Source organism: Chlorocebus sabaeus, chromosome 7 (assembly GCF_047675955.1).
Source record: "Chlorocebus sabaeus isolate Y175 chromosome 7, mChlSab1.0.hap1, whole genome shotgun sequence".
In the NCBI taxonomy this organism is placed as follows: Eukaryota; Metazoa; Chordata; class Mammalia; order Primates; family Cercopithecidae; genus Chlorocebus; species Chlorocebus sabaeus.
In genome coordinates, this window is record NC_132910.1 from 119,107,620 (window position 1) to 119,127,600 (window position 19,981).

Consider the following 19,981-nt stretch of genomic DNA (forward strand, 5'->3'; position numbering starts at 1 on the left):
CCAGTCCCTATAATCAGGTAAGGCAATTCCCTGCAATAAATCTCTTAATATATGTATCCTACTAGTTCTGTTTATCTGGTAGAAATCTAACTGATACACTTCCCAAATGGGTCTTCGACTCAATACGACAAAAATCAACATGTCAGCAAGTTATTATTAAAAATTAACAAGCCAATTATAAAATTTAAATGAAAATGCAAAGGACTCAGAATAAACTAAACAATCTTCAAAAGAACAAAGTTGGAGCACTTATACTACCAAAACTAAAGTTTCTTACAGAACTACCATAATCAACTTTTATATTTGTTCAAGGATAAACAAGGCTCAAGGATAAACTTATGAAAGAGAACAGAGGGCGAAGAAATAATCCCTCTCTCACACCATACAAAAGTAAATTCAAGATCAATCACAGACTTGTGAAATACTCATGACCTATATTTTACAAATGGACAAAAGACAAGCAGGCATTTCACAAGAGGATATTCAGATGGCCAACAAGAGATGAAAAGTCCAAGAAAATGCAAATTAAAACCACAATGAGCTACCTCCACGCACCCATCAGAATGGCCAAAATAAAAAAGACTAACAGTAGGCTGGGCATACACCTGTAATCCCAGTAGTTTGGGAGGCAGAAGTGGAAGGTTTGCTTGAGGCCAGGAGTTCAAGGTTACAGTGAGCTATGATGGTGCCTCTGCACTCCAGTCTGGGCAACAGAATGACACTCTGTCTCATTAAAAAAAAAAAAAAAAAAAGATTGACAAGGCTGGGAAGCAATTCTAAAATTCCAAAATGCCCACATGGAAGGTGGGAGTTTAACTTGGAACTATCACCTTAGAAAATATTTGGACAGTAGTTCATAAAGCTGCATTTCTATGTATATACTTGAAGTGAATAAATGCATATATCTACCTGAAGTTATATGTAAGGATATTCATAACAGTTTTACCCTTCAATCACTTTTCATTACTCTTACAATTTCCTAAGTCCTTAACAGAGCCAACAAGTACCCCCTACTCAGTTTCATCAGCTTTTCTCCTCTCTGGTTACACTAAACATATCTCAGCTTCTTGGGGAATTCTAAAGTGCCATGTCCCCTCTGGAAAACCTTTTGCTCTTCCCTTCCCCTGCGAACTATTACTCATCCTTCAGACCATGACTCATTTCACTTCTCTTCACTTCTTCAGAGAGGTCAACCTTTCCAGACTGGGTTGTGTCTCTTAATCTTTAGTTTCCACAGCATTCATTAGTTCCTCCTTCATATCCATCAGCAGCTTTGTAATCATTTTACTGCTTCTTCAACAATTCAATCGCCAATAGTTAGGAAATGCTCCAAATGGACAGAGTGTAATATATTCATACAAAGAGATAGTTCACAGCAATAACTTTTAAGCATAATGGTAAATACAACAGGCAGGAATGTCTCAGACATTATACTGACAGGAAAACAAAATAGAAAGAATATATACTATACGATTCCATCCCAACAAAGTTCAAAGCAGACAAAACTAAGAAACTGTATTGAAGTCTGTGAAAGAGATGACAGGAGCGGGAGGATGGATTGGGAAGTGGCATGACGAACTTTCTCTTGAGGTGCTAGAAATGGCCTCTCTCTTGATCTGGGTGGTTATCACACAGATATATATATCTGTGTAAAATTTCACCAGACTTTACTGTGCACACTGGTTTACTTTAACCACATTATTATATGTATCTTAAACCTCAATTAAGAGGTAAACAAGAAAGCACAGTGAAGGAAAATTATTCACACTTGAACAATTGAATTATTACAGCTTCTAAAAGTTGTTCAGGAAAAACATGCTTCTGTTCCACTATAATTTACCCATTTAATACCTTGAATGACTGATTTCTTTTGTCCAAGAAAAGGTCTTCTTGTTGTTCTCAGAGGAAAACACTTTCCAACATCAAATTCTTTAACCAGGTGTGACACAATATTCCACAGGTGTTCATAATCCCTCCTAATGGAATCTCCCAAATTCAAATGTGGTTCTGCATAACAATAAAAAATATTAAAATCTTAAAAGTCATGCACATGCAGACACGCACAGAGCATCTTTTTTGAATAAATTCATAGAGCTCTGGGAAGATGATCAGATATGGAAACTTAGAGTGAGTTACACATTTGCATGAAAATTAGTCATGACACTATGACAGTAGTTTTTTAAAGTCATTTTCTCTTTAAATATAATGCAGAGCCAGTTCCTGTGACATGGGCCGGTGGTTCCAGCTACTCAGGAGGCTGAAGCAGGAGGATCACTTGAGCCCAAGAGTTCAAGGCCATCTGGGCAACATACTGAGATATCCTCCCCCTGCTAAAAAAAAAAAAAATTAACAAAGGAACATCACCGTTTTAATCATAGTCCTTATTAAATAATGCTAATGATAAATATATAATTATTTCCTAAAATAATGAAGAACAATATGCTACATATAAGCTTGCAACTTTAAAAACTAATTTAAAAACAAGTTTCTAAAGAGTTTACAGAATATGGAGAAGGTGAGAATTTTGTTAAAACTAGTAAAATTTGCTACATTTTATGCAGTGAGTTTATTCAAATGTTTGTCATCTAAGGGAATTAAATGCCAGAAGCCCAACAAACTCCAATAATGTTCATTCAGGAAAGATATGTTTTGAAATGTTTTATTATTCTCTGACTATGTAAGCCACTCCAGATAACTTACTCTATAAAAATATTCAAAGGAAAGCAAAAATTATGTATGTACCAAAATGCAGTTTTATTTATTTTTAGGAAAAATGCAATACATCCTTAAATGTTCAAAAATAGTGAAAGGATTATATTAATTACAGTAAGTGTTATAAAATATGCATCTACCACTTAAATAATATAAATTAATATTATGTCATATTCTCATTTTCAAATGCTATTAAACTCATTTTCAAATGCTATTAAGTGAAGTAAAAATAAAATACGTAAAAAGTATGTACACACACAAAGGTTTTCAAGAAACAAAAATGTTGCTGTGGTATGTACTGGAAAACTTATAAGGGTTTTATGTAATTTGTTTATGATATTATGTTAATACATATTAAGGTACTACCTTGAGTACTTTCAAATTCATAGTAAAAGGCAATATTCTTTAACAATTGTTCATCATACAAGTCAGAAACATGATTTAAATTCAGATTCCAGCATCCCAAAACGTTTAAGTTGCTTAAAATGAAATGTTCACACCACTTGTTCTGAAAATTAAAAATAAAACATTATTAGCAGGGAGTCATGGAATAATTTCATACTCATGGTTAACCCCCTGTAAGGTAAGTCACAAGGGACATTTCTGGGTGGAATGATAAAGTCATTACAACCACAAAGATTACAGACGGTGGTCTATAAGTGTCCAGACTAATGGTTTCGTGTCTTTACTTTTAAAACTGGGAATTGCACTGCTTATCTTAGTACTCATAATTTACCTTATAGTACGCTGTTCCCTTAATGTGGTACTAAAACTATAGATGACAATACTAACACCTTTGTCATGTAGGTCCTGGAATCCCAGCCAGGCTTGCATAAGTACATTCAGACAGTTGCAAATGATTCCTTTTCTCTCACTTTGGGGTCAACACCTACCCCCACTACACCCCTGGTGAGCAGGAAGAAGTTAGAGCGGTCTTTGCCTTTTTCCATCTTCTTTAGCCAAGACCTTAAGATTAAGATGTTATAAAACCCAAAAGGAGGGATCGAAACCACCATTGCAAAACTATGACTGAGATGGTGAAAGAGATCTGACTTAACAAATTCTACCTTGCTTCTAACCTCCAAGTTGTTCTTGTTCATTCCTGGGTATAGGCTGAATTATAACTATCTTTGGAAGGAACTTAGCTTACGGTTTATAGTTTGAAACAAAGATGATAACAGCCCTTTCTCAAAACAAACCTCCTTCGTTCCTGGGGACTAGACTGCCCTTGGAGGACTAACAAATTAGTCAAAAGATTAGAAATTATGGCTTAGAAGTCATGCAGCTAGAGGCTACAAGATTCTGACCCTTCCCAGTATCCCTCCTGGGGATAAAATCACTATTGTAAAACCTAAGCCAGCGCTTGAGATACTTTGCAGACCCTTCACTTGATAGATCAGCTGACATCAGCCAGATCTATAAACTGAGTCATCTGATCTTGTGGCCCCCATCCAGGAACTGACTCAGTGCAACAAGACAGCTTCAACGCCCTATGATTTCATCTCTGACCTGACCAATCAGCACTCTGGGCTCACTGGCTTCCCCCTACCCACCAAGTTGTCCTTAAAAACTCTGATCTCCAAATGCTCAAGGGAGACTGAATTGAGTAATGATAAAACTCTGGTCTCCCTTAAAAAAAAAAAAAAAAAAAAAAAAAAAAAAAAGTTTACAGATGAACTAAGACCAACTTCAAGGAAAGAGTTGCCTCTACTACCTTTATTTTATAACCATCCACTCATTATTTTTGAATATTCCATAGATTTTGTACCCCATCACTCTACCAAAACAGCTCTTAATAATAACTAGCCTAGGCTAGGTACCATGGCTCATGCCTATAATCCCAACACTTTGTGAGGCTGAGGCAGCAGGATTGTTTGAGCCCAGGCATGTGAGACCAGCCTTGGCAACATGACCAGATCTTGCCTCTACAAAAAATAAAATTAGCCAGGCATGGTGGCGTGTGCCTATAGTCGCATCTATTAGGGAGGCTGAGGTGGGAGGATCACTTGAGCCTGGGGGGTTGAGGCTGCAGTGAGCTATGGTCATGCTACAGCACTCCAGTCTGGGCAACAGAGCAAGACCTTGTCTCAAAACAGTAATAATAATTGGCCTTGACTTCCATGCCATTAAAGTCACTGAATTTTCTGTCAGCATCCTCATATTATCTTCAGAATTTAACACTAATAAACCATTCCCTTCTTTTTGAAATATCTGATCCAAATTTTTATTCCCAGTCCAAAGAACACTGAAACTGCCTTTTAGGTATTTCCTTTGGAAGTCTCATTGCCACCATCTCAAACTCACTATTTCCCAAATTCATTATTTTCCTCCTCAGAATGTTCTTCTTACAGTGGCAGCATTCACACAGTTGGCCGAGCCAAAAACCAGAAAGTCATCTTTGACTCTTCCTTCTCCCTTCTGCCTCATAGCCTACTCCTTAACCCTGTCAGCTTCAAAGCCTTGAAGAACTAAAGAACTCTTGCATTTTTGACTTCTATTTGTTCCTATTGCCACCAACATTTTAGCCATGTTAGCGTCATCACCATGTGATCACCGAGGCAGTTTCCTCATGTCTATATTTGGATGTCCACAATGCGCTCTATGCACTTCTGCCAAAGAACCTTTAAACAAAAATGTCAATTTCAGCTTGAAACCCTTCAATCACTTCTCACTACTCTTAGGATTTCCTAAGTCCTTAACAAAGCCAACAAGTACTATATTGAGTTTTCTTCTACCCCCTCAGCTTCATCAGCTTTTCTCCTCTCTGGTCACACTAAACGTATCTCAGCTCCTTGGGGCATTCGCAAGTGCTACTTCCTCTCTTGAAAACCTTTTGCTCTTCCCTTCCCCCTGCTAACTATTACTCATCCTTCAGAACATGAGTCAGTTCACTTCTCTTCACCCTTCAGAGAGGTCAGCCTTTCCAGACTGGGTTGTGTCTCTTAATCATCAGTTTCCAAAACTTCGTTAGTCCCTCCTTCATATCCATCAGCACCTTTGGAATCATTTTACTGTGTATTCAATAATGCAAACTGAAATTCCACGGAAAAAGAAGAGATAAGAGTTTGTATTCCTCTCAACTCCTTCCTTGGTGCTGATCACAGTGAATATGCACTGAATAAACGTGTGTGGACTGGCTGCCTGACAGATTGGTTTTAAAACGTCTTTGATAACAATTTGACAGTATCTATCAAGATCCTCAAATTCTCCACACCTTTTTGGCTTATCATGTCTTTTCCCATGTCAAAAAATCTATTCAAAGTAGTTCATTACAAATTAAAAGGAAAACTTTAAACACAAAAAATCCCTCAAGGCCAGTAGCATTTACGATACAAAAGCTTCAAATAATCCTAATGTCCCTGGACAGAGATATGATTAAGTAAACTACAGTATGATCACTCAAACATATTTAGTAGCCATAATAATTATGCTAACCAGCCTGGGTGAATGGACACCCCGTTCTCCACGATGTGATTAGCAGGCATCGCATGCCTGTAGCAAAATATCTCACACACGCCATGAGGATGTACAACTACTATGTACTCACAAAAATTAAACATTTAAAAAATTATGCTAACCAAAAGTGAAAATACTTTTACAATAAAATAATATGCAGCATATATTGTATGATTGCAACCAAAACGAAAACTATGCCCTAAAATAAAAAATGAAGAAAATTAAACCAAAATATTAACAGTTAACAGTATTAATTTGAGCAGTGGGTTAGGAATACATATTATCAATTTTGCTTCAATTTTTAACTTTCCTTTAATACGCTTTTATTATAAACAGAAAAAAATAAATATATAAACACTTTTCCTGAGTTTCTCTACAAAGAGAACACAGAAAATCAATTTTCTATGATTGATTATACAAAAACAAGATCTCATCAGAGATACGAGGGAAAAACAGGAAGGCTCTCATGCTTCTGTAAAACAGATATATTGTGGTTTTCCTCATTACACTACCAAAAATAGAAGTTGTTGAAAATAGGACCTTGACTGATCAGCTAATTAGATCTGGCATTATTCCAATATAACTCTTGTTTTAAAGGTGATCATGGTTTTCACCTCTCACGTTCAGACAAAAAATAAACAAAATATGTTTACCATTTTTAAGAAAGAATCACTGTCCCAAAGCCAAGAGTATGTGATGACTCGAGAACAAGCTCTCTGAGAAAGGGGTAAATGGAGTTGAAAAGCCACACAGAGGCAACGCAGTCTGCAGAAATCTTCCACCTCCTGCAGGGATAGGCAATTACTGTGCACCTGCGTACAATAAAGAAGATGAGAACAGCCACAATGTCACGCTGTGAAATGGCATTGAAACAGGCACTCCATGAAGATACATATCTTCAAAGTTTTACATCTACATTTGTGAGAAAGTCCCCTTCCGCATATACAAAATCTGGCTGCACTGATACAGAAGTAAGTAAGAGGGAGGGAAAGCTCCAGGCTTAGTAGTTCACATAATGCATTTCCTAGGATTTTCAGTGCAGCTGGACTTTACATGAGCCGGCAGCAAAGGAAGTCCCTGACCCAGAGGTCTGAGTATTGACAGAGTCCCATGTAAAATGCTCTGTCATTTCAGAGAGTGAAGAATAATTTCCACAAACCCATGGCAGGTTCAGGGTGAGAAATCCCGGATGGCAATCTATCTGTAAAACATATTGAATGAGAAATCGGGGAAGGAAATGGTCAAGTTTCACCTCCTGTGGCAGACTTCAGAACTATTTACAAACATATAAAGGGTTATCACATGGAAGGTTAAAAAAAAACTTAATCTGCGTATCTTCATAGAGCAAAATTAGGGATAATTGAAATTACAAGGAGACTGATTTGGGTTCAATATGTTCATTTGTTTAAACTTAGAACCACTAAAAACATCATGCATGGTCATATGAAAATATTTTTCCAAAAACAATTAGTAAAGTACAGTAAGGAGATTCAAATGAGATTGTGGTCCCTATCCATCTCTAACTCATGGAAGAAATAAGCAAATTAATCAATATGAACTTTTATGAGAAATCAACTTTTATACCCAGAACCCTATGATCTGTGCTATTCACACTCCCACTCACAGCACATCTTCAGCATAGCATAAAAGTGAATATATTAAGGTAATTATCATTTTTAAGTATGCCCTTAAAATTCTGACAATCATGCTGAAATAATGTAAACTTTTTAAGTTCTTCATTTTTTACTGTTTATCTTCAAAAATTAAAGTATTCAAGGTCACAATTTTAGAGAAATCTACATAGCTAAGGTCTACTGTATTACATACTAAATTAAAATATTGGAGTGCTCTGTCTCCTACATTAAAAAGACTATTGCACAATAATTCAGGATCTGGGCTCTGAAAATTGACTCCAGTCAAGACACTGCATGAGTCAGTTCTCCTATATATAAAAAATCAGGATAGTAACAGTACACTTTCTCATAGGGTTTCTGGAAAAACTAAATGAGATTAGACACATGAAATATCTAGAATATCACCAATACATAGTAAGCCCTACGTGTTACCTATTATTAGCTAGACTTCATAACATCCCAGCTCTGTAGGTTGAAAGCAGCTATTAGCACACATTGGACAATCAATATCCTTAGCTAAGTGAATTAATAAATGTGTTATCAGTCAAGAGAAAATCAAAGATGGGAAATTCAAACTAAGGAAAGAATCAAGAAGGAAGAAGCACAAAATGCTCACGGCTCTCTCCATTCTCTATGGTGCTCCTGAAGAGTGAAGTTTTTTTTGTTTTGTTTTGTTTTGTTTTGTTTTTTTGAGCAACTAGAAGGGTGGTGTTGTCATTTGTTGGGATGGAGAAGAGTGAGACAGGAGCAGGTTTGGGGAGTTTGCTTCCAGAAATCCTAAATTTGAGATGTCTATTACAAATCCAAGTGAAAATGTTGAGTTGGTGGTTCAGACTAGAGGTCTGAAATTTCTCTAGTTATTTCAAAGGGACATTAAAATTGCCTTCCAAGATATGTGTGATCAATAGGGGTAGATATCCTGTCTATTTCTTCTCTCTCCCCAAATATATTTATTTTTGGCATGTGCTACCATGCACAAAGTATATCACGCTGATAGATTTAAGAAATGGACAATTTTCTCCTGTAGAATACTAACTTCTTGAGCCCTGTACAGTCACATTTTTTCTTTCTTTTTCTTTCTCTTTTTTTTTTCCTATTTCTTTTATTGCTGTTTGTTTTAAGAACAGAGTTTTTCAGCCTGAAACACTCTATCTAGTGAAACACTGATATCTAGACTGCATACAAACTTGTGTGTGTGTGTGTGTGTGTGTGTGTGTACTTATGCAAGCAGGGATGCATATAGTAGAGCAGAAAATCCATGTTCCTCAAGATTCCTAAAGGGCCCTATAAGCTGAAAACAATTATACAAACTCAGGTTCTCTATAGTCTCAGTGATACTAATAAACAACAACAGAACCGTTCTTTTAAATACACAGCTTAACAGAGCAGAATCATTACAAGTTGTGGAGCCAACCATCCTAGTCAAAATCCAGGCTGCCTTTTACCATGTGATTTTAGGTAGGTTAGGGAAGTCTCAGTCTCAAAGTCTTGAATCGACAGGAGAGAGGGATCATTGCTCTACTGAAAAGTTGTTGTAAGATTACATGGTGTCAGGTAACACAAAGAGCCTGAAACACAGCATACAGGGGGGCCCCTCCTCCAATTTGTTTCTTTTCTTCTTCCTCCTCACTTTCTCTGTTTGTTAGAACTGGGCTAAATAACTACTAAGTGAAACACCCGATAAAACTTACCATACATTGTATTTTAAGAAAAACACTAAATTATATAACATAATATTTTCTTATCTATACAGATTCTAATTGTTCTCTCTTTTTTGTTATTTAATACATGTAACTTGGTGTGGGAAGGAGCTAAATTCCTAATGAAGAAAATGGCCGTCAAAAACCAAGAGTATGTCAACAGTGGAGAACCTGATGCCACCAGTGAAGTTGCACCAGTAACACCTGATGAACGACAGTTACACCTGATGAACGACAGTTACACCTTTCTGCCCGGCGGCTGCCTTCTTTTTACTTACTAAGATGCGATGGTACATTCTCAAGGATAGTGAACATGACGTGACACAGAGAACACGCTGGATGTCCAATCCTTCTGGCCATAGGCACTGAAGCAGAAATAGAGTCTGACACGCCTATCAAAAAAGAAATTTCTTCAAATGTCAAATTATTTAGAAATATTATTTTACTCAGAAGTGCTCTTACTTGTAAGAAACATAAAGAAAATGACTATAGATTTGACTAAACAGAACTTTAAATGTTTAGTTTAAAGATGTATAATTTTAATGATAGAAAATTAAAAAATAATTACAATCAATATGGCAGAGAAATATGAAAACCTAAATATGTAAACAAATAAATAACTCAATAAGAAATTAAGATTTAGTAAAACATGAACAACTGATTCACAAAGGAGGAAATAGATTATTAATAAAAATGAAATCATTCCATTTTACTAAAAATCAGATAAATATGTTAAAACAATAATTAGCTTGTTATAAATATCAATAATATCAAAATTTTAAAAATAACATCATGCAACATTGAAAACTGTGCAGTGAGTCACTTCTCTGACAGATTAAAGATGAAAGTACAGGTAGATATAGAATATCTGCAAAGCTCTTTGACAACATCCATCAGGATCATTAAATATGTTCATGCCTTATGATCCAGTTTTGAATTTCTGGGAATTTAGCATAGCAGAATAATAATCCAATATGTATACAAAAAATGTATACATCAAAATGTTCATTATAACATTATTTATATCAGCCAAAATTTTGAAGTAATTTAAGTGTCTAGCATTAAGAAAATAAAATGCACTCATTAGATATTACATTTATGAAAACTTCTTAATGACAAGAAAATATGTACTAATCTTAATGAAATGTACACTAAAAATATATATACAGTCTGGGAATGGTGGCTCACAGCTATAATCCCAAGAATTTGGGAGGCCAAGGTAGGAGAAGCACTTGAGCCCAGGAGTTCAAGAACAGCCTGGGTAACAAAGTGAGACACCATCTCTATATAAAATACAAGTGAAATATTAGGCAGGCATGGTGGCATATGCCTGTGGGTCCAGCTACTCAGGAGGCTGAGGTGGGAGGATCACTTGAGCCTGGGAGGTCAAGGCTGCAGTGATCCATGATTGTGCCACTGTACTCCAGACTAGGCAATAGAGTGAGGTCTTGTCTGAAAAAATAAAAAAAAAAAACCAAAAACACATGTATAAACTATATATACACACACACACACACACACACATATACACACACACACAGTATGTCCTCAGCTACATAAAAATATATGTCAAAATGCTAGTATCAAGAAGTGGATTTATGGATATTCTTACTACTTTTCTGTTTTTTCCAAACTTTCTCACGCAACTATCTTTTACCATTTGAGAATCAGAAAAAAAAAACAAGAAAGAGGTGCTTAGTAATCCATCATGATAAACAGTAGTATAAAGCATAGTTTGAGAAGATCATCAGAAAATTAGATTTAAGGTATAATTAATTTCACATTTTGACTGTTTATATGGCAAATGATATCTTAGAGCCCTCCTCAATTTGAATAATGGAAAATAAACATTACTGTTGCATTAAGTACTATAACTTTCTAGTTTTCCAGAGTCCGTCTTAAAATATGGCTCCCAGAAATGAACATAAAATTACATATGACATCCAATGAATTCAAAGTACATTGAGAGCATGACATTCTAAGATTCAGATAGTATACATGTACTAAGGAGGTATATGGCACCCTTTAGTCTGGTCTAAGGACTGACCTGATCATAAGTTGGTTCTCATTTATCAAATTCTATCAAACTTTTATTTAAAGAAATGAAAATGTTAATACCTCTTTCATCATATCATTCCATTTCAAATGTTTAAAATGAGGTGCTAATGCTGAAATCCTTCTTTCTTCCAAGTGTTGTATGAGGCTTTTATATGCACTCCGAATCACTGCTTCATTCTGTAAAAGGGAGAAAACCATATAAAATACCTTAAATAACATGTTTCTCAGCTGTAAAAAATGAGACACTTGATGTAAATCAAAACCACAATGAGATATTATCTCATGCCAGTCAGAATGGCAATTATTAAAAAGTCAAGAAACAACAGATGTTGGCAAGGTTGCAGAGAAATAGGAATGCTTTTACACTATTGGTGGGGATGAAATTGGTTCAACCATTATGGAAGACAGTGTGGTAATTCCTCAAAGACTCAGAACCAGAAATACCATTTGACCCAGCAATCCTATTACTGGGTATATACCCAGAGGAATATAAATCATTCTACTGTAAAGATACATGGATAAGTATGTTCACTGCAGCACTACTCACAATAGCAAAGACATGAAATCAACCCAAATGCCCATCTATCATAGATTGAATAAAGAAAATGTGGTACATATATCTCACGGAATACTATGCAGCTGTAAAAAGGAACAACATCATGTCTTTTGCAAGGACATGGATGGAGCTCGAAGCCATTATCCTCAGCAAACTAATGCAGGACCAGACAACCAAACACCACATGTTCTCACTTATAAGTGGGAGCTGAACAATGAGAACACATGGACACAGGGAAGCGAACAACACACACTAGGGCATATTGGGGAAACCGGGGAGGGAGAGCATCAGGATAAATAACTAATGCATGCAGGGCCTAATAACTAGGTGATGGGTTGACAGGTGCAGCAAACCACCATGGCACACATTTACCTATGTAACAAATCTGCATGTTCTGTACATGTATCCCAGAACTTAAAATAAAGTTAAATTAATTTTGTAATGAGATATTTGAATTCTACATGTGTTATAAGGTATACTAAGCAAAATCACCCTCAAATGTCTTTAGGGCAATTTTTCTTAAGCTCTGATAAACATGCATATTCCCTCTTGGCCAAATTAATTTTTATTTGAGTATAATGAATTGTTTTGGTATCATGGAGCTTTCAAAAATATAGAAAATTAGAGAAGGTAGTATGAACCCCCAATCCTGAACAATTATCAACATTTAATATATCTATAATATTTATTGAGACTAATTTAAACAGTCCAAAGGGGGTGAGAAAAATAACTTTCAGAGAAATACTTACAGATAATGAATCAGGAAATAATTTCACAGAAAATAAAATCATCAATTTAAAAAGAAAAGAAGGCCAGGCACTGTGACTCATGCCTGTAATCCCAGCACTCTGGGAGGCTGAGGCAGGAATATCACTTGAGCCCAGAAGTTTGAAACCAGCCTGGGCAACATAGCGAGACCCCATTTCTGTTAAAAATCAATAAATACATAAATAAGGTTATTCTTAAAGAGAGACCAATCAAGACCCTAGTATTGCATTTTTAAGTCAGAGTCTGGTATTTCTCAGGCAAAATAGAGACTTACTGGTAACAGTACCTCTTCTCAATATGAAAATAAAGTCTAGAGGCTGGGCATGGTGGCTCACACCTGTAATCTCAGCACTTTAGGAGGCCAAGGCGGGTGGATCACCTGAGGTCACGAGTTCAAGACCAGCCTGGGCAACATGGTGAAACTCCATCTCTACTAAGAATTCAAAAATTAGCCTGACATGATGGCAGGCACCTGTAATTCCAGCAACTTGGGAGGCCAAGGCAGGCAGGAGAATTGCTTAAACCCAGGAGGCGGAGGTTGCAGTGAGCCAAGATCACGCCACTGCACTCCAGCCTAGGCAATAGAGCAAGACTCAATGAAAAAAAAAAAAAAGAAAAGAAAAGAAAAGAAAATGAAGTTTAAAGTTAAAAAAAAAAAAATCCTGGGAAATATTTTAATGACAGAATAAAAGTAAAGCAAATAATAAGCATGACAAACATCTGTATGTCTTAATTACATGAAGGATGTTTCTCAAAATATGATAAATTTTAGTTGGTTTTATTGCCATATTATACATTTAGAAAGCAATTTCCCAACCAAAACAAAAAACAAAGGTGGAGCTCCAATTTCAAAGGGCAGAGATCTGCTACAAAAAGTAAAAATATGAATTATATTGAAAGATTTTTTTGATAAACTATCAAATGGCCTGCATCATCAGAATTCATATCAAAATATGAAAACTGAAATAAAACTAGATTCACTCATAAGATTATTAATATATTTTTTGACTCCCAAGTTTTATAACATAAATACTGCATAAACCTAATGTCAACTATACCAAAATAATGAGTCTATCATAATTCTCTGAAAATTCTACAGACTTCATGAGTTTATGTTAAGGAAAGAAATTATCTCATTACTTGCTTCTTTGTCAGTCTTCCCCATTTCTTTCTCATTAAGAGTCCTTCCTCCATGTTAGCCATCATTTCACTGCCTATATGCAACACATGAACCTCTAAACACATGGATTTCCAGTTAAATGCATTTCTTACTTTCCATGATCTGGGCAGCAGGACACCGTATGACTGAATATAGAAACTAGAGACATATTCCTTTGTTGAAATCCACTGTCAACCTTTTAATCATAAAGGAAAACCACTTCTTTACTTATAACACTAACAAAAAAAAAAAGTATGGGTTTTCCACACCAATAATTCTCTAATTCTCTCCAGACACCAACTAGGTGCCATATAATTTAATTCCATTCCAACACTAACTACCCTAAGTTAACGCAGGCCCCACAGGGTAGGGATTCAGTCCAACAAGACTGCCTCCCACTTCAGACATGAATCACAAATGCCAGGCTTCACATGCTGATGATGGACCAGCTACAAATCTGGGGTTCCCTCTTCACGTTTGATAATTTGCTAGCATAGTTCACAGAACTCAAGAAAAGTGGTTTGCTTGCTATTACCAGTTTATTATGAAAGATTCAACTGTGGAACAGCTGGATGGAATGGATGCACAGGGCAAAGTATGAGGAGAGGGGGAGGTGGCCCCAGTAACGCCCTGGGTGCACCACCCTCCCCGACTTCCCAACCTGGGAGTTGAACAAACCTCATTGTTCAAGAGTTTTTATAGAGCTTAATATATAGCTGCTCTCACTCCCCTTCCCAGAGGTTGGTGGTTGGGACTGAAGCTTCCAGCTTCTGATGGCTTGGTCCTTTTGGTGATCAGCCCAACCCTGAGGCTATTCAGGGGCCCCACCCTAGGTTACCTCATTAGGAAAAAATTCAGATGTGATCAAAAGCAGCTCCTTACAAATAATAAAAGACATTATTATTACTCAAGAAATACCAAAGGTTTTAGGAGCTCTGTGACAGTAACTGGGGACAAAGTGCAAATATATTTTGTATTATATTTGCATATAATAAGTATGTAAATAATATATTTCTTATGTTTACATATAAATAAATTTATTATACCACAATTAGGTATTTAACATGAGCAAATTACTTCAATACTCCAAACATTATTTTACAGATGAGGTGATATCATAATTAGATATGAATAGATAGATATAATAATGCCACAAACCTTATAGGAGTACCCTGAGAATTAAGAGAAATTTAGGAAAAGGAATTGGCATAAGTGCTTAATAAATGTCCGTCATTATCATTGTTACCATTATTAAATTTATTACCTCTTTGGAGACTGCCTATAGTAAGTTCCATTAAAAATACAGAAATATTGAGTTAGCGATTTTGAGAATTAAAACAAGAAATCAGGACAAAAAATGAGAGCTATTAATGTCAATTACCTCCTTCGAAAAAGTTTGGTTTCTGTCTGTGCTTTCCATAGTATGTGCATAAAGCCTGAGAGTATCAGATTCATGCCCTGATGAAAGCACAACGTTGACTTTCATTCCCCAGGAATGTATGATTAAGAAGTTAAAAAGGTACGTTTGCAAATCACTTAGGCCTTCCTCTGAAACTATCAGAAAATACGGGTAATGCTCTTCCAAGTATGACTTCCAATCTTGTGATAAGCATCCAGAAAACTCCGTTTGCACATCAATGTTAATATTGTGTTGAAGGTGGAGAATTAAAGCAGTTCTCAATGAAAGAAGTTCAGGAAAATCAAAATATGCATATTCAGCATCCTGTGGTGACAAAAAGAAAAAAGTACATCATTTTGAAATCTTCCTTTAGTGATTTGTTAATTTTGTTGCTTACAGCACAAAACCATATAGGACTGAACCCATGTGATCTAATTGTTTTGCTCAAGGGCCTTAAACTTGACTCATTTCACAAGTGTATGCCACAGGTCAAAATGTGGATTATATAGATTCATTTCCTTTACTTGGGCAGGCATACACTACTACTTCACTTCTAATTCTTTTACTCTCTATGTTCAAATAGGGATCAAAGTAGCAAGAGGATAGATGTATTTCATCTGAATTGAGAAGCTGATGTGAATCACCATTAGTAGATAAAAATGTAACGTTCCAGGTGATGTGTCTCCTCCCTAAATAATGTAAATCTTTTCTTAGCAAATCAAAATTTCTATTTCTCAAATTTACAAGAAAAAAACAACTCCACTAAAAAGTGGGCAAAGGACATAAACAGACACTTTTCAAAAGAAGACATACGGTCAGGCACGGTGGCTCATGCCTATAATCCTAGCACTTTAGGAGGTTGAGGGGGGTGGATCCTCTGAGGTCAGGAGGACGAGCCCAGTCTGGCCAACCTGTTTCTACTAAAAACACAAAAATTAGGCTGGGTGCGGTGGCAGGTGCCTGTAATCCCAGCTACTTGGGAGGCTGAGGCAGGAGAATCACTTGAACCCGGGAGGCGGAGGTTGCAGTGAGCCAAGATCATGCCACTGCACTCCAGCCTGGGCGACAGAGAGACTATGTCTCAAAACAAAACAAAAACAAAAGAAGACATACATGCAGCCAATAAGCATATAAAAAAGCTCAAAATCACTGATCATTAGAAAAATGCAAATCAAAACCCCAATGAGATACCACCTCATGCCAGTCAGATGGCTATTATTAAAAAAAAAAAAGAGGGTTAAAATAACTCAACATAAAAAAAAAAACAGATGCTGATAAGGTTGCAGAGAAAAAAGAATGTTTACCACTGTTGGCGGGAGTGTAAATTAGTTCAACCATTGTGGAAAACTGTGGCAATTCCTGAAAGATCTACCATTTCACCCAGCAATCCCATTACTGGGTATATACCCAAAGAAATATAAATCATTCCATCATAAAGACACATGCACGTGTACGTTCACTGCAGCACTATTCACAATAGCAAAGACATGAAATCAAACTAAGTCATCGATGATAGGCTGGACAAAGAAAATGTGGTACATATACATCATGGAATACTATGCATCCATAAACAAGAATGAGATCATGTCCCAAATGCAGAAACAGAAATCCAAATACTGTATGTTCTCACTTATAAGTGGGAGCTAAATGATAAGAACACAAGCACACATAGAGGAAAACAACAGACACGGGGGCCTGCACAAGGGTGAAGAGTGGAGGATGGGAGGAGGAAGAGTATCAGGAAAAATAACTAATGGGTACTAGGCTTAATACCTGGGTGAAGAAATAATCTGTACAACAAACCCCCATAAGACAAGCTTACTTATATAACAAACCTGTACATGTACCCCTGAACTTAACAAGTAAAAAAAAGAAAAATATCTGTTTTTAAATGATATTGACAATCTAGCCTACTAGACTGTCATAATTTAAAAAGAACCCTGACTTTTCTATAGGTATCAATCAAAACACTGCTTTTACTTTTAATGGTGCCAAAACTAACCCCCACCCCAAAAAATCCTATGTATAAAGATTGAACAAATATAGACTAGAATTATTAGCAGTAAAACAACAATTGCTTCTAGGAGCAGGATGAGGGAATGGGCTCATAATATACTTTTGTATTTGGGTTGAGATTTGTTAAAATTGGAAGCCACTTAATCTGTAATTTTTAAAAACCATAGTATAATACACTGTTGAGGATATTTATATAGATCAATCCAAATAAGGACAGTGCCCCTATTGAATTTGCCATTCTACTGGAATGTAAATACAATTTCTTCTCAGTTTTGGTCCTAAAGGGCTTCCTAGAATTTAAGCATACAAATTCAGAGAGCAAAGAAAGGTTGTTGAGGGAAGTCTACCTCCTATCTCATGTTCCTAGATGTCCTTAAAATAAGTATCTACTGTTGTGAATACAAATTAATTTTAGTTATCAACTACTATAACTTAATGACATTTCTAGAAGATTATATTTAAAAACTGTAGAATATATATTATTTCCAAGAACACACAGTGCATTCACCAAAAAAGGCCATATATTGGACCTCAAAACAAGTCCCAATAGATGTTTAAATAACTGAAATTACCACAATGGAATTAGAAATCAATGATAACACATCTAGAAAAAAACAAGAATTTATACATTAAAACAATAGTTTTTTAATTTTTAAAATTATCCTTAAGTGATTTTATAATTGTACTTTATTTTTGGTAGAAACAGGATCTCACTTTATTATTCAGGCTGGTCTTGTACTCTTGGCTTCGAATGATCCTCCCTGCTCAGCCTCTCGAAGTGTTGCTATTACACATGTGAGCCACCTCACCCGGACTAATTGCATATATCTATGGAGTACAGGGTGATATTCTGATATATATGTATACAATATGTAATGATCAGAGTAATTAGCATATTGATCACATCAGACACAATTATTTGTGTATGTGCATGTGTTGGAAACATGCCAAATCTGCTCTTCTATTTGAAAAAATGCAATAAATTACTGTTAATTATATCTACCCTATGGTGCAATAACGTCCTCCAAGATCATCATGTTACCACAAATGACAGAATTTTGTTTTTTATAGCCAAATAGTATTATATAGTGTATATACACACCACATTTTCTTTATCCATTCATCTGTTGATGAACACTTAGTTTGTTTCCATATGTTGGCCATGTGAATAGTGTTGCAATAAACAGAGGAGGGCAGATATCTCTTTAACATACTGATTTCCTATCCTTTGAATATATACCTAGTAGTGCAGTTGTTGGTTCATACAGTAATTCCTTTTTGTGTTTTTTGAGGAACCTCCATAGTGTTTTCCATAATTACTGAATTAATTCACATTCATATCAGCAACATATGAGTTCCCCTTTCTCTACATCCTTACTAGCATTACAATATCTATTCTAATGGGGTGAGATGCTATCTTATTATGGTTTGGATTTGCATTTCTCTGATGATTAATAATGTTGACTATGCTTTCATACACATGTTGGCTACTTGTATGTCTTCTATGGAGAGATGTCTATTCAGCTCACTTGCCCACATTTTAATTGGATTATCTTTTTAAAATTCTTTTGCTATTGAGATGTGTGAGTTCCCTGCCTATCCTGGATATTAATTCCTTGTAGGATAAATACTGACAAATATTTTTCCCATTCTGAAGGTGTCTCTTCACTCTGTTGATTACTTCCTTTCCTGCACAGAAACTTTTTAGTTTGATATAATCCCATTTGTCTACTTTTGCTTTTGTTACCTATGCTTCTGAGGTCGTCTCCATAAGATCTTCACACTAACCAATGTCCTGAAGCATTTCCCCTATGTTTTTTTCTAATAGTTTCATAGTTTTGGGTCCTACATTTAAGTCCTTAATCCATTTTGAATTGATTTTTTAATATAGTGAAGGTGAGGGCTCAGTTTCATTTTTCTGCATATGAATATCCAATTTCCTGAGCACCATTTACTGAAGACACTGTCCTTTCCCCAGTGAATGTTCTTGATACATTTTTGTCAAAAATCATTTGGCTATAAATATGTGAATTTATTTTGGGATTCTCTATTCTGTTCCATTGCTCCAACTGTCTATTCTTATGCCAGTACCATGCTGTTTGGGTTACTAGAGTTTTGTGGAATACCTTGAAATCTAGTAGTGAAATACCCCCAACTTTTAAAACAAATAATTTCTAAATAATCCACTGGTCAAACAAAAAAGAATCACAAGAGATGTTAGAAATTATTTCTAATTAAATGGTAAAGAAAAAAACCATTAGATGCAAATTTGTGATATGTAGCTAAAACAGAGCTTTCAAGAAAAATTTTATTGTTCATAAATAGAAAATAAAAAACATCTTAGCTTAAAATTTCAATTTATGAAGCTAGTAGAAAAAAGAGTAAGAAAAATCCAAGAGAAACAAATAAAGACAAGGGTAGAAATCAGTGAAATAAAAAAAAAGACAATACAGAAAATTAACAAGCGAAAAAAGGTAGGTCTTTGAAAACATCAACAAAATTGATAAATCACTAACTAGATTA

The 19,981-nt window shown here is 35.6% G+C and overlaps 1 protein-coding gene across 4 annotated transcripts in view; it reads right to left on the minus strand.

Moving 5' to 3' along the window:
• DDX60L (DExD/H-box 60 like) overlaps positions 1 to 19,981 on the minus strand; it is a 117,504-nt gene that overhangs the window by 83,401 nt on the left and 14,122 nt on the right. For all 4 annotated transcript variants that reach the window (XM_073017713.1, XM_073017712.1, XM_073017711.1 and 1 more), the window contains exons 5-10: positions 15,425 to 15,766; positions 11,621 to 11,737; positions 9,781 to 9,894; positions 6,822 to 6,980; positions 3,079 to 3,220; positions 1,852 to 2,007 (exon numbers count right to left, since the gene is read on the minus strand). In XM_073017713.1, coding sequence (XP_072873814.1) covers positions 1,852 to 2,007; positions 3,079 to 3,220; positions 6,822 to 6,980; positions 9,781 to 9,894; positions 11,621 to 11,737; positions 15,425 to 15,766 — 1,030 coding nt within the window. The remainder of the gene's footprint in view (positions 1 to 1,851; positions 2,008 to 3,078; positions 3,221 to 6,821; positions 6,981 to 9,780; positions 9,895 to 11,620; positions 11,738 to 15,424; positions 15,767 to 19,981) is intronic.